Source organism: Budorcas taxicolor, chromosome 17 (assembly GCF_023091745.1).
Source record: "Budorcas taxicolor isolate Tak-1 chromosome 17, Takin1.1, whole genome shotgun sequence".
NCBI lineage: Eukaryota > Metazoa > Chordata > Mammalia > Artiodactyla > Bovidae > Budorcas > Budorcas taxicolor.
The window spans coordinates 65,840,353-65,854,280 of NC_068926.1; the positions used below are offsets into that span (position 1 = coordinate 65,840,353).

Below are 13,928 nucleotides of genomic sequence, written 5' to 3' on the forward strand. Positions count from 1 at the left end.
TTCCATTGCACTGGTTTTCCCCACCCCGCCTCTTTCAAGAAAGGCTTATTCTTTCTCACCTCTGGGTCTTTGCGTGTGCTCTTTCCTTTTCCTAGAACACTCTTTCTCTTCCCTACCTAGATATCTCCGACAAACCTTACATTCTCAGCTTAAATATCCTTCCCCCCAGAAAGTCTTCCCTGACACAGATTGGGGAGATTGCCCCTGATTTATTTCCCCAGATAAAAGCCTCATTGTGCTGTATTGTTATTATCTGCTTACTTCTTGGTGTCCCTCAGTAGATGTAAGCACCATAAAAGTTGAGGTCATATTTCCTGTCCCATTATTATTTATGTATCTCCTCACTGTGAGCAAAGAGTATCATGAAATCATCCCGCAGAAGTGGGCCAGGGTGAGATCTCATGGGATTTTATAAACAGCGGAAGTGAGGCTCCCTGGCGATGGTTTTAGCGGTCACTTTCAAGGTGGACATTGTATCGTGATCCTCAGGAGACATCCAGGCTGTAGATAACCAGCCAAGGGACAGCCACCTGGGAACAGCCCAGCTCTTTCATAATGAATTATCCAGTTGGGTCAGCCTCCCCAAGGAAGGAGGGATATTCATGCTACATTAAAAAGTAATAAAACTGCAACCTTTTTCTGAACAGCGGAATATAAGAAAACATCCCATTTGCCTTCAAATACTGAATTTAGAATTACAGGCTTCATTAACTCGGCGTTTTGCTTATTTAAAGGAATTCTTTAATGAGCCCATTTCTTCAAAGCGAGTGTGCCAAGTTGCGCTCTCTCCCAGATCTAAACTAGGACATTTGGGAGGGTGTTTCCTGGAGGAAGACGCAAGAGCCATGGCTTTTCTGTTTGTCTGCAGCCGCGTGCGTTCCTGTGTGAGTCAGTCCATCTAAAGTGCTGCTGAGAGCCGATCCCGTGGGTCTCCTGGTCAGAATTCCTCCAAACTGTTCTGGCTGCTTCTCAGCTAGTCCACACACATCTCCCAGATGAGGCAGCCAGCGGGGGTATCAATTATACATGGTCCTCCAGGGGCTGTCGAGTTGGGCAGGGCATGTTCAGAATCTGCTGGCCAGAGGAGTATTGAGGAAAATTAAAAACCCTCAGAGAATGACAGACACTGCCCCCCATATTACCCCCAAACAAGCTCAGAGAAATAGCTCCCCACACTGATGCAGGTGGCAAGTGGTCAGGACCGGGTCGCTCCGGCCCAGAACCTGATCTCTTCCTGTTAGACTCACGCTGGGAGCGGCAGCTGCTTCAGCTGGAAAGTAGGGGCCCGGTCAGTGCTGACGGGCGGGCTGATTCCTTCTGCCCCTCCCACAGCTCGCGGAGCTGCAGAGGGCCTACGAGGGAGCCCAGAGGATAGCCCAGCAGCTCAAGAGGAGGTGCCACCTTCTGACCTGCGACCTGGAGGACACGCGCTTCCTGCTGGAGAGCCAGCAGAGTCGAAACCACGACCTGGAGAAGAAGCAGAAGAAGTGAGTCGGGACCTGGGCGCTCGGGTGGGCTGCCTGGGTGCTGGGGTCTCCGGATGCTCCTCTGAAACCCCGTCACTCCAGTCAGGGCTCTTCATCCCTGGAGCTCAGCCTCCTAGTTCTGCCCTCTCTCGCCCCATCCCTCCCCACGCATTGCTGTGTGGTTCTCCCAAGAATCCAGCAAGAAATCATTCTTCTCTGTTATCCAGTCTCAGCTCTATTGCCAGCCGCCCACGTAAGCTTGGCGGGCTTTCTTGGCCTCTCTGAGCCTCAGCATCCCCACTAAGAGTGAAGGCTGTGTTGTGGAGGCAGAGTCAGCCTAGCCTGGCAGATAGGGGTTCAGTGCTGGCTCAAGTCCCAGCTGTGCCTCTTTGCCGTTGTGTGACCTTGGGCAAGTCCTTCAGCCTTTCTCCCCTGAGGGGAGGATTCTGCTCCTCAGGTGGAGCGCCCTCTTGCGGTGGAACTAGATGATGCAGCTGGTAGATCCCGCCCAGGGCTAGGGGCTGGTTCCCATCCCCACTGGTGAAAGTGCGGAGACGGCCAAAAACTTGAGTCACTGCCCTTTCCATTTAAAGTTTAGACTCTCAGCTCACATGAGCAGTTCTGGCGGGATCTGAGCTCTGTGCATGAATAAGACGCCAGTCTTGAATCCGCACACTGGTTTCGGCGCTTGCTTTCCTCATCTAGGAGCCTAGACTGGCGCTCAGGTCTCTCTCACAAGTCTCCGTACGTGGAACCTCATATCCTGGGATGCCTTCATCCCTGGACTCCTTGGCTGTGTCTAGTTCTTCAGCTTACCTGGTGAGGGTAAACGTGTGCAGGGGCCCTGTTCTGAGCCAGACAAGCCCTACTGGAGACTTCTTAGGAGGCGAACAGATGAAACAGCTTCTTTTAGAAGGTCCCAGTTGAAAACACAGAAAAACCTTGCTCTGTGCCAGGACATGATTTTTGCCAAGAACGCCTTTTTTCCAAGAGGTAGCCAGCCGAATTACATTTCCATGGGAGTGGTACCGGTTTTGAATTTGATCTGCATTAAATATGTCTCATTTATCTTTGAGCTTTTCTGAACTGGCTTCTTCATTAAAAAAAAGAAAAGTTCTTTGGGGAGTTATTAGAATGCCTCCCTAGATGAGAGAAGTTTGTTTTTTTTTCTGGCTGATAGCTAACTCTTCCCTTTTCCACCTTCCCATGCATGCTCTGGCTACACCTTGTCCTTGAAGCAGGGAAAATGGCTTCGTCCCACCTTGCTCGTTTGCTGTGTGACCTTGTCAGGTAGCACTACCTCTCTGAGCCAGACGGTGACTGACGTTTCAGAGCTGTCCTCGAAGTTAAGCAGACCCACCTGGTGCTGAAGACTGTCTCCGACAGATGCCATCAGTTAATCGAGAGATAGAATTCCATCATCCTGGAGGTTTCTGCCAGCTGTGACAATCCTGGCCCTTACCTGTGGGTTCTCCTCCTGTTCTGAGAGGCCTTAAGGAGGATTTCCTCTTTCTGATGGGTGGCAGGGGGACTCTGCCCTTGGAGTTTGTGCAGCCAGAAAATTCCATCCCTCTGGTGTTTCCCGTGACCACCCACCCGCCTTGGACAGAATCCTTCATTCCAGATAATGGCCCCCGAAGAGTTCCCATTTCATCGTACTTGCATCTCTTCTTAAAACTCACCTGCCCTGTGATGCCCTCTATGCCCTGACCATCTCTTGGCAGAAGTTAGTGTATGTTTTGATGCTAATTGCAAATAGCAGCCATTACCTTTCTAGGTGGATTAGTATTTTAGCCGGGAGCCCGTGAGCAGGTAGAAGTCTCTCATGGTGGAAATTCAGGTAGCATGCCTGTAGTGAGGGAGAGATGGAGAAGTTAGCCATACTTCCTCATACCTCTTTATGTTTAATCAAAGGGTCAATACAACTGCTTCCGTAGTTGGCTGGGCTCTGGGTGGAGGGTTGTCTCTATGCTGTTGAGGTTCCCTGCCCCCACCTTGGCCTCTCAGTTCAGAGTGGCCCAGTTGCCATGGTTACACATGGGTTGCAAAGCTCAGTTTCGAGGGCCGGTGGAGCGCCCCTAGGGATAAGGACTGTGCTGGAGCTGTGGGAGGCTGGACCCCTGGCCCACTCCTAGTGGGGTGAAGGCTGTGACTGAGTTCGTCTGGCCTCAGACAGTTGTTCAGGCAGTGTGTTCCAAGAGTTAGGGTCTGTTGGAGGCATTCCCTGGCATCCGGTGGCCCAGAAGGACTCCTTGAAAATGTCCATCACTGTCTGGCCCCCTCTGTCTTTCCCTGCCTGCTGCAGCACCTGAGCAGGTGGATGGCAGACCACCTTAGTCAGCGGTGCAGCTGGCTCAGACCCGCTTCGGGATTTTGGCTGACTCACTTCACCTCTGAACTTGTCTTCTCTTCTGTGAAATGGCTAAGATGTGTTTTCTGCTGAATTGCTCTGAGGACTCCATGGAGCCCAGCTCAGAGCCAAGCGGTTTAAAACTGCCGGACCATTACCATCATCACAATGTTGCCATTCAGAGGTAGCCAATAGCACCTCTCGAATGATGTCACCAGGAGCCAATCAGAAAGCTCCTGGGCCCTTCCGACAGCAAGGGCTCCCTCATATGATCGATAGTTGGCTTTCTTTGGAGTCATGAGGCTTTGACTGACCATCTACTGTTGAGGGACATTGGAGGATCTCGTAACGAGGGAGACCTTCTTCTCCCCAAGGCTGAAACCCTGTGCCCAGTTCAGCCATCCTGGCCACACCCAGTTCCCTGGAGCAGGTGGCCAAAGCCACATCTTACTGACCAGAGTCGCATCTTCCTGAGGCTTGGCAGAGCCTTCTGCAGGTCTCCTCGCCCATGAGAGCAACAGAAGCTGAAAGAGCCGTGGGAAATGACGCCCAGTCCAGGAAGCGCCTCTCACCCAACTTATATTTGCTTATATTTTTTATCACATTTTAAATAAGTGTTTGGTATTTTTCTGGAAACCGTAAACCCTCAAAGTTGCCCTCTGGTGTTCAGTATACCTCCCCCATATCCACAAACTCTCCATCATCTGATACTGTCTCTCTCTAGCAGTTCTCAACAAGCTAACGGCTTCTCTCCAGTCCCACCCCTGCCCTGCCCCAGGCGCACCCCCCACCCCTGGGTGCCATGACCCGTGTTCTGCTTGGACAGGTTTGACGCGCAGCTGGCCCAGGCCCTGGGGGAGTGCGTGTTTGAGAAGGGCCTCCGTGAGAAAGTGGCCCAGGAGAACACCAGCGTCCGGTGCGAGCTGGGCAAGCTTCAGCAGCTCTTGAAGGTGAGGCATGGGGGCACGGCGCCACCCAGGCTGTCCGTCGCTGGGTCTCAGGAAACCCCTCGCACACCCCCGCTGCACGTGGTGCCGGGAAGAGAGCTCTGTGTGTGACTGTCCTGCTCTGTCAGCCCGCCAGAGTCACAGAGCCCAGCACGCCTGCATCAGCAAACCAGGAGTGGCAGGTGGTGGATAAGCAGGCCTTGCTAGCTCCATGTCCCTCACGATCTTGCTCCAGGCACCTCCCTGTGTTCCGAGGTGCCCACCTGGGTGCCCGTCTGTCACAGAGGAGTTAGCTGTAGACCCAGGTAGGGGCAGGGCCCTGCCCCTTGCAGGCTGCAGCTCAGAGGAATTTTATTAAAATGGGACACAGGCACCTCACCTCACTCAGCTGCTCCTCAGCCTGCTGTGGCTCCCCGTTAACCTGGGAGAGCCCCTGAGCCTGATGTGCAACTCCCTCATGGTCATGCCCAAACCTTCTAACCTGGAGGAGTCACTTCCGGCCACTTTGCTTCCCGGCTCCAACATCTCCGGCCCAGCCTTGGCAGGTGCACAGCTTTCAGATGGGGCAAATACCTCCTGTTTGTGCTTTGAGATCTACCTCTGGGGCCAGTGTGTTGCTTCCCACCGACTCCCCACCCGTGCCTGTCTGAGCTGTCCCAGGAGGGCCCTCGGGGTCCCACAGCGGGCACAGCGAGGGGCTGCAAGGCCCAGGTGGTGGGTGAGGGCTGCTCTGAAAAGGGGAAAGTGCCCTCCCACTGGTCTTAGAGGTGTCCTCGGAGGTGGGGCAGGGGCGGGAGTGTGGTCACGTGAGCCTGCATCCCCGCCCACTTTGTCTCTGCAGCAAGAGGAGCAGGAAAGCTCGCAGCTGAAGCAGGAGGTGGAGATGCTGCAGGCCCAGAAGCAGGAGCTGCTGAGGTCACCGTCCCTGGGGGAGAACTGCATTGCGGGCTTGAAGGAGAGGCTCTGGAAGCTGGAATCCAGCGCCCTCGAGCACGAGAAAGTCCAGAACCAGCAGGAAAACACCATCAAGCAGCTGGAGCAGGTGGGAAAGTCCTGTCCAGGGCAATGCCCTGCCCCATGCTGACTCTGGGGCAGAAGGTTGTATTTAAATTCACCACCTCACTCAGCTGCTCCTCATTCTTCTGTGGCTCCCTATTACCCGAGAGAACCTCAGAACCCCTAAGCCTGGCACTCAGACTCCTCATGGAGCCCCCCTCCGACCATCCTGCAAGCGCCATTGGCACCTCCTCCAAGAAGCTCAACCTGATCTCCTCCTCAAAAACAGCCCCACCCCAGCTCCACATTCGCTTTCTCTCACCTGCACAGCACCCACCGTCACGTGTGACACTGTTTCCCAAAATGTGCTCAACGCTCTTCTCCCCACTAGGATATGTGTTTTATGGGGGTGGGAGGACTTTTTGGTTGACCTTGCTTGTCAGGGCATCCCCTGATGAGGCCAGGTACAGAGCTGGTACTCAATAAATAAGTGCTGACCCTGTGTCTGGTATTCAGCACTGTCTGGGTACCAGTCTCAGTCCTAAGCTCTCCTCACATATCATCTCATGAAGCTCCACATGAAGTCTGTATGCTGAGGTTTCCTCTACTCTACAAATGTGGAAGCCGAGGCTCAGAAATAGAAAAAGCGGCAGGGACAGGATTTGGAGCCTGTGCCCTCTGATGCCGCAGTGCTTCGCACACCTGTGTTGTGCACAGCCTCCAGGGAGGTGGGAGCCCCGATTTTTGGAAAATGAAAAATAAGAGGAATAAGGAAGGACTCCAGATCCCCTGGAGAAGGGAATGGCTACCCACTCCAGTATTCTTGCCTGGAGAATCCCGTGGACAGAGGAGCCTGGCGGGCTACAGTCCATAGAGTCACAGAGTCGGACACGACTGAGCGACCAACACGCACGCACCCCAAGACTCTTGTGCCAGCCCCTCGATGAAGCATCCGATGCACGTTCTGATGTCTGCTTGTTTGTTTATATGCCCAAGTCATTCCACACAGAACTCAAGGAATCTTATAAGATGTATGTGTGGTAAAATAGAAAAAGAAATAAAACAAGCCAAACTAGGAAAACAAAAATTAAAAACCAGTGCTAAGGAAGAGTGAATTAATATGCAGACAAGCAGAACATATACTCTCACACACTCAGTAGTTTCAGCTTGCAAATTCCTGGTGGCCAGAGAGAAAAGGGAAATGTGACTCACATGCTTTTTATCATCCCCAAGATAAAAATCTTGGAGAAGGCAATGGTACCCCACTCCAGTACTCTTGCCTGGAAAATCCCATGGATGGAGGGGCCTGGTGGGCTACAGTCCCTGGGGTCTCTAAGAGTCAGACACGACTGAGCGATTTCACTTTCACTTTTCACTTTCATGCATTGGAGAAGGAAATGGCAACCCACTCTACTGTTCTTGCCTGGAGAATCCCAGGGACGGGGGAGCCTGGTGGGCTGCTCTCTATGGGGTCACACAGAGTCGTGCACGACTGAAGCCACTTAGCAGCAGCAGCAAGATAAAAATAAGCCAAGTTTTCAAGGAGAAGCAAGGCTTTTCTTAATGCTTAGTTCTAAAACAGTTTCCCGTATGGGACTTCAGAAGGGGTAATTATTTTGAAATGGTTTTAAGATTGGAACTCCTTTTTCAAGAATATTTGACCAGCCAGCATGAATACATAGAGCAGATAAACTCTGAGCTGCTCTGGTGAAGGCAGGTTGGGGAGTGAGGGTGGTCAGGGATAGGCCCGGGTGCTGGCCTTACTTCTCACTCGTCCCTGCTCCATCCGGATGGAATCTGCTGAGCATTGAGACTTGGGTGTGGCAAGTGTGGGGACAATCTGGAGAGGTTGAGAAAAACAGAGCTTCCTTGCTTAGTCCATCAAACCTGTGTTTATTAAGCACCTACTGTGTGTCAAGCACTGGATGGATGCTAGGGGTGTAGCTATAAACAAGACGATGTGGTGTCGACCCTCTTGAAGGTTAGAGTCATGTTGAGTGTTATGGGAAGGTGTAACCTGCAGGTCTGGTTTGGGGACCAGATTTGGAGTAGTCAGGGAAGGCTTCCTGGAGGAAGTAACATTTACTGAAGCTGAAAGCTGAAGGACGAGCCTGAGTTGGCTGACCGGGAGAGTTCCAGGCAGGGGAATGGCCCGCGCAAAGGCATAGAGGCAGGGGTGTCACATGGCATCTGAGGAGCTGCAAGATGGTCCCATGCAGATGGGGTCTGTGGACATTTGGCGAGCCCCCTGTTTTCTCTAGACTTCAGTCTCCTCAACTGTACAGAGTCTTGTCAGTCTTTTCCACCCCCAGCCTTCCTCCAACCCCAGCTGTGAATCTGTGAAGGTTCATGATGGAGGTGGGCCATCTGGGCAGGTCGTTCAGGGATGTAGAGGACAGAACAGGGTTACACAGCAGCCCAGAGTCAGGAGTAAAGAGAGTGGGATTCCCTTGGTTGTTCAGCAGTTAAGACTCTTGCTCCCAGTGTGGAGGGCCCAGATTCAGTCCCTGGTCAGGGAACTAGATCCCACATCCTGCAACTAAGACACAGCACAGCAAAATAAACAAAATAAATAAATAAATTTTTTTAAAAGCACTCTTTAAAAATATAAAACAAGCACTTTGGAAAGTTAACTCTGGGAGATGCCACCAGGGGACCACTGTGTGCTTGGGAAGCAGAAATGTGCCACCTTGACCTCAAGGACCCAGAGGGCTGAAGGCAGCTGCCCAGCCCCCCTCCCTTCCCAGCTTACCTAGGAAGCTGACTCAACCCCTCATTCATCTTCTCATTCATCTTCAGCCTTGCCCATCACCTTGTACTGCTCTGGGTTATTGTAGACATCTAGGAGATATTTATTGATTACAACATAACACTTTTTCCAGGAAATTTTATGTTAACTCACATAAGCTTGACATAAATGGTATTGCATATGTCAGGAGTATCCAAGAGGCTAGAAAAAAAATGAAACAGGAATATTATATTTACTTGCTTAAGCTCCTCATTTTGGATTATCTCCCTATAACCTCTTGTCATTTTAAAGGCAGCAGGGAAGGAAGTTGGCATTTAAAGTGAGCCTGCTTTCTGCCGGGAATTCTTAACGGGGCTCTGATGCTTTCAGTTCTTTTTCCTCTTCACTATGGTCCTACGTCGTGGAGAGTATCATCAGCATTTGAAAAGACCACCGTTGTTTTTTTCTCGGCTGAATGTCCTTGTCAGGGGCAGCAGTTGTGGCCTCCTGGAAGCTTGCTGCGAGGTGCAGGGCAGACGGTCAGGTCCTGATTGCTCCTGCGGTCTGGCCCTCTGCTGTGCTGGGTTCCACGCTGCTCCATGACTTGCAGCGAGGAAAAGTGCCGATCATTGAAAGCTTATCAGTACAGGCTCTCGGGTCCGTACCCTGGAGGTTCTGACCCAAGAGGTCTAGAGTGAAGCCTTGGAACTGAATTTAAAAAGAAAAATAGAAGGGCACCAGGTAATTCTAATATGCCACAAAACTTGACAAGCAAGAGCTTGAGTCAGTCTCTCAATTAGGAAAATAAAGAGAGTGGACTCTTGGGAGTTTTCTGATGCTCCAGTGGTTAAGACTGTATGCTTCCAACGCAGGGGGTTCAGGTTCCATCCCTTGTTGGGGAACTAAGATCCTGCTTGCTGTGCAGCAAGTGTTACTTCAAATATTTCCATGCACTGTTAGCTTGATTGTAATTTTTTAAAAAAGAAAAAGGAAATAAACTCTTAAACTATAATCCAATCCCATGACTTGTGCTTCCAGTTCTAGAATCTTGTACATAAAATGACACAGTTAAACACCGCAGACAGGTCTCTTCCTGCCCTGAGCAGGTTTTGGAGGGTCTCACTGAAAAGACCCTTCTCCTTCATGGGGAACACAGTTCTTAATAATGTCAGGCTTCCAGGAAGAGCGGGGCTAGTCCTTACTCTGTTTGCAAAATAATGGGGAAAGGAAAAAGAATCTTTCTGTGCCACACATTGTGCTAATTCTCACCAGTGTATTTTAAGGAGGCTGCTTTCTACAGAGAAAGGTAACTAATCAAGGGTTATATCTTGGGCGTGTCACCTCCCTCTCCAGGGTTTCGTATGCTCAGAAGTAAACTTGTATTCTGTCATTTATCCACCCACCTGGCCACCCATCCAGAAAAATTTCCCTGAGGTCTGCTCCAGGGATGACAAACCCGCTTCATCTTAAGAGCATTGAGAAGGATTCTGAGGTCACGTCTCAACTCAGTGGCACAGAGTCCAGTTCATAAGTGACCTCCGTTATGACCATGGAAGGGACAGAGGCAGCATTTGGGCCATTTATCTACCATTTCTGACCTCCCTGGGTGTCTGGGGGGAGAACTGGATTCTTACCCATGCTGTCCAAAAAACACAGCTGAAATGCTAAAGATGACGTGGCTGGTGGGGGTCACCCTCATGCACTGTTCTTGCCCCCTCAGCTCCGCCAGCGGTTTGAACTAGAGATTGAACGGATGAAGCAGATGCACCAGAAGGACCGTGAGGACAAGGAGGAGGAGCTGGAGGACGTCCGCCAGTCCTGCCAGAGGCGGGTACGTGAGCCACGAACGCAGCTGCGCCCTGGGGTCCCGGTGCGGCCAGTGTGCACACCTCGTCCCTACAGCACGGGGGTGAGCTCAGCTTCCTCAGGAAGTGCTGTCGAGGGTGCTGGAGCAGAAGTTCCTGTCCTAGTAACTACGGTTCTGGGGCTTCCAGAAGCCTCTGAACTGTCCAGCATAATCATCCTAGACTTCTACCAAGAGCCCAGAGTGCCATGCGGCTGATGCCCTGGATAAGGTTGTATATGTGTCAAGAAGGGGACCAGTCCCTTCTGGTTTGTTTGCCTTGCAGATCATTTCTTGTGTTTTTATCCAAGCTCTTTGCAGACATTTCAAACAGTGTATAAGAAGGCAACAAGCTCTTGAAATCTTAACCACCAAGACATCAGCATTATCACTATTATAAATGTTCGTTCTTTCTCTGTGCCCGCACGAGCATATGTACAGAGATACCATTTTACCTAAATGGGGTCGTGCTGCTTTGAAGCCTGCTGTTTCCCCTCTGAAGTTTGTTCTGGGCCTCCTCTCCTGTCAGTACATGCGGACCTGAGTTACATGTTTACGGGCTTGAAAGTATTCCACCAAAGGCCTGTGCTCTTGTTTACTCAGCAAGCAAGTCTCTTATCATTGGGCACCTAGGATCTTCTGATTTTCTGTTATTATAACCAACACCAACACAAACCTCCTTAGGGATGCACTTACTGATGTCAGTTACAAGGTGAATCTTTAAAATGGAATCGCGGAGGAGCTTTGGGTTAAGCCTCTCTGAACAGGTTTTGTCTGGGCAGGACTTCTGTGTCCCTTCATAGCCTGGGTAAATTGCGCATCTCCCAGAGAGGGCTGAGTACCATTTCCCACAGTCGACTCTGATATTAGCTCCCTAAACAGTGTCTCTGCAGAGACCTCTGACTGCAGGGGCTGAGAGTGTGGGTGCTGGAACTAATCGACTTTTAGTATGAGTGTTGGCCTTCCCAACGCAACAGAGTGATCCTGGGAAAGTGATTGTAAACCCTCCGCTCCACCCAAACTCCACTCCCTTCCTCAGCTGCTTTCTCCTTATCCACCACTGGTCACTTGGAGCCAGTTTATAAGACACACAAGAAAGCTGATGTTGCTAGTTTATTTGGAGTTATAGAGGCTTGGATCGAATTCAGACTCCATTAGCTATCAAATGTAGGATGTGGGAGAAATCACATAACCTTGCTGATAAGCCTCACTTCTCTCATCTGTGAAATAGCAAAACAGTGGCCACCTTGCAGGGTTATGGGGAAGATTCAAAAGATCACAGGTGTGGAACCATGGCTCAGAGTTTGTAATGTCCTCATCCTTTGCTGGAAATTTATAAGCAGTACTGGTGTGTGTGTGAATTTCCATGCAGCTGATCCTTCCCAGAGGCACCCGGGAACCAGCCCCGTGGCTGACCTGCTCTTGGGCGTGCCTGCTCCATCCCAGGAGAAGGCGGGTGCAGGGACTTGTAGAGTCCCCTCCCCCGCCCCCCGTACTCCCCACCTCCTGCCTGAGTAGCATCATCCTGGGCGGGGCTGGAGGAGGCTGTGGTGGTGTCAGGACCCTGGCGGGAGATGGGCCTCTCGTCCTGGGCAGATGGGGCCGCTTTGGTACCCCGTCACTGCTCGGGAGTGAGGGGCTGTAAGAGCCGAGCGCTTCTTCACTCCCAGTGGTTGATGCCGCTGCATCTGCTGCCCGGCCTGCTCCCCAGATCCTCCTTTGGGGCTCCTTTACAGTTCAGCCCTTCTAGGGGTTCATGCAGATCATCCCAGGGGGCCAAGTACATTCTCCCCAGAACTTCCTGGAGTTGAAAAAGTCATAGATTTTAGGTTCATTCAGACCTGTGTGCCCTTGAGTAAGTCTCCTAACTTCCCTAAGACTCAGTTTTCTCATCTGTGAAATGGGAGCAATAAGAGAAAATGATATCCTTTCCCAATGCTATTGTGAGAATAAGATCAAAGAATGGTAAGGTGCCTTATAAACTGTAAAGTGCTGGGAGTTACCACATAGAAATGTTCTACAGAGTACTCTCTAGAAAACTTTGCCTCGCTTGACACATAGCTTTTATTATTTTGTACATTTTTCAAAAGGAGTTTCAGCTTCTGCAGCCTTCATTTTCAGCAGGTGTGAGCAGACTGCCTTGTGTCTGTCACTCTTAAAGTCTTGAACTGTCTTCTGAAATGACCGTCCATCAGGACTTTGTTTTTTCTCTCCATGGGTCAGGAGGTGGAAACCCAGTCCCTGCCCACGTGCCCTCAGGTGAAGGGGGTGCAGTTGCTAGTGCGTTCCAGGAGCACCTCAACGTGTTGTGAGTGCCCTGAGCCAGGACCCTGATGGGCTGGAGATGTGGCCCAGACCCTCCCGGGGCTTCTTCGCGGACAGGTTTCTAAAGGGGGGCGTGAGGCCAGAGAAGGGCGTGCCTCTCCTCCGACAGATGCTGACGCTTGACTGCACCGCCAGTGACTGCTCTGCTGGCTCTGTCTCTCTCCGTGGCGGGAAATCGATCCTTAGTGGCCTGGGTGGGAAAGCTGCCGACTGTCTGACGGTGGCGGGGGAGCCCGGGCCAGCAGGCGGAACGCTGACAGTCCTCAGCAGCAGCTGACCTAGGAGTCTCTGCTTCAGGACCTCTCTCTGACTCAGTTTGCCCATCTGTGAGGGAAGTCCACTGATAGCGCAGGATGGAGCAGGAGGAAGGGGTGAGACAGCACACGCGAGAGGCAGGTGCAGAAGAGGATGTGCACAGCACCGTTACGGTGGGGCGTCCGCTTCAGCAGGGAGCGCCTGGCTCTGCTGGGTGGCCACTGAGAAATCAGAGCCGACTGTAAGTTAAAAGAGCCGCTCGCAGCCACAGTCTTAGTCAGTTTGGGCTACTCTAGCAAAACTGGGGCTGGAGAGTGCAGGCTTAAAGAGCAAAGGTTTATTTCCCATAGTTCTGGAGGCTGGAAAGTCCCAAGATCAAGGTGCTGGTGGATCTGATGTAGGGCAAGGGCCCCACTCCCAACTTGCAGGTAGACGGCTGCCTCCTTCCTGCGTCCTCACGTAGGGAAGAGAGAGGAAATGAGGTTCTTTTTTGTAAGTGCACTCATTCCAGCATGGGGGGTCCCCCCCACCCCGCCAACCTCATCTAACCCTAACCATCTCCCAAAGGCCTCATCATGAAATATTCTTGCCTTGGGAGTTAGGATATCAACGTTAGGAATTTTGGAGAGACAGACTTGCAGTCCAGACATCAAATAATCTCGAATGCAACTTTTGTTGCATTATAGTTCCCAGGTAGCTCAAGGGTAAAGAATCCACACCTGCCAAGCAGGAGACACAGGTTCAACCCCTGGATCGGGAAGATCCCCTGGAGGAGGGCATGGCAACCTACTCCAGTATTCTCGTCTGGAGAAGAAAGGAGCCTGGTGGGCTGTGGTCCATGAGCTTGCAAAGAGTCGGACACGACTTAGTGACTAAGCAGCAACAGGTGTATTTAATGAGAGATGAATGCATTTTAACATGTAGGATATGATGACTTAAAAAGTCAATGCGCCCAGACTTGTACCTGTTCTAGAGAGGCCACAGCAGAGGGAGACAGCTGTTAGGAAATGGACAGGGG

At 51.4% G+C, this 13,928-nt stretch overlaps 1 protein-coding gene across 1 annotated transcript in view; it reads left to right on the forward strand.

The window, feature by feature from the left end:
* MYO18B (myosin XVIIIB) overlaps positions 1-13,928 on the forward strand; it is a 239,396-nt gene that overhangs the window by 124,835 nt on the left and 100,633 nt on the right. Inside the window, 4 exon segments of the mRNA XM_052654574.1 lie at positions 1,333-1,487; positions 4,643-4,766; positions 5,605-5,805; positions 10,208-10,318. Of these exon segments, the coding sequence (XP_052510534.1) occupies positions 1,333-1,487; positions 4,643-4,766; positions 5,605-5,805; positions 10,208-10,318 (591 nt within the window).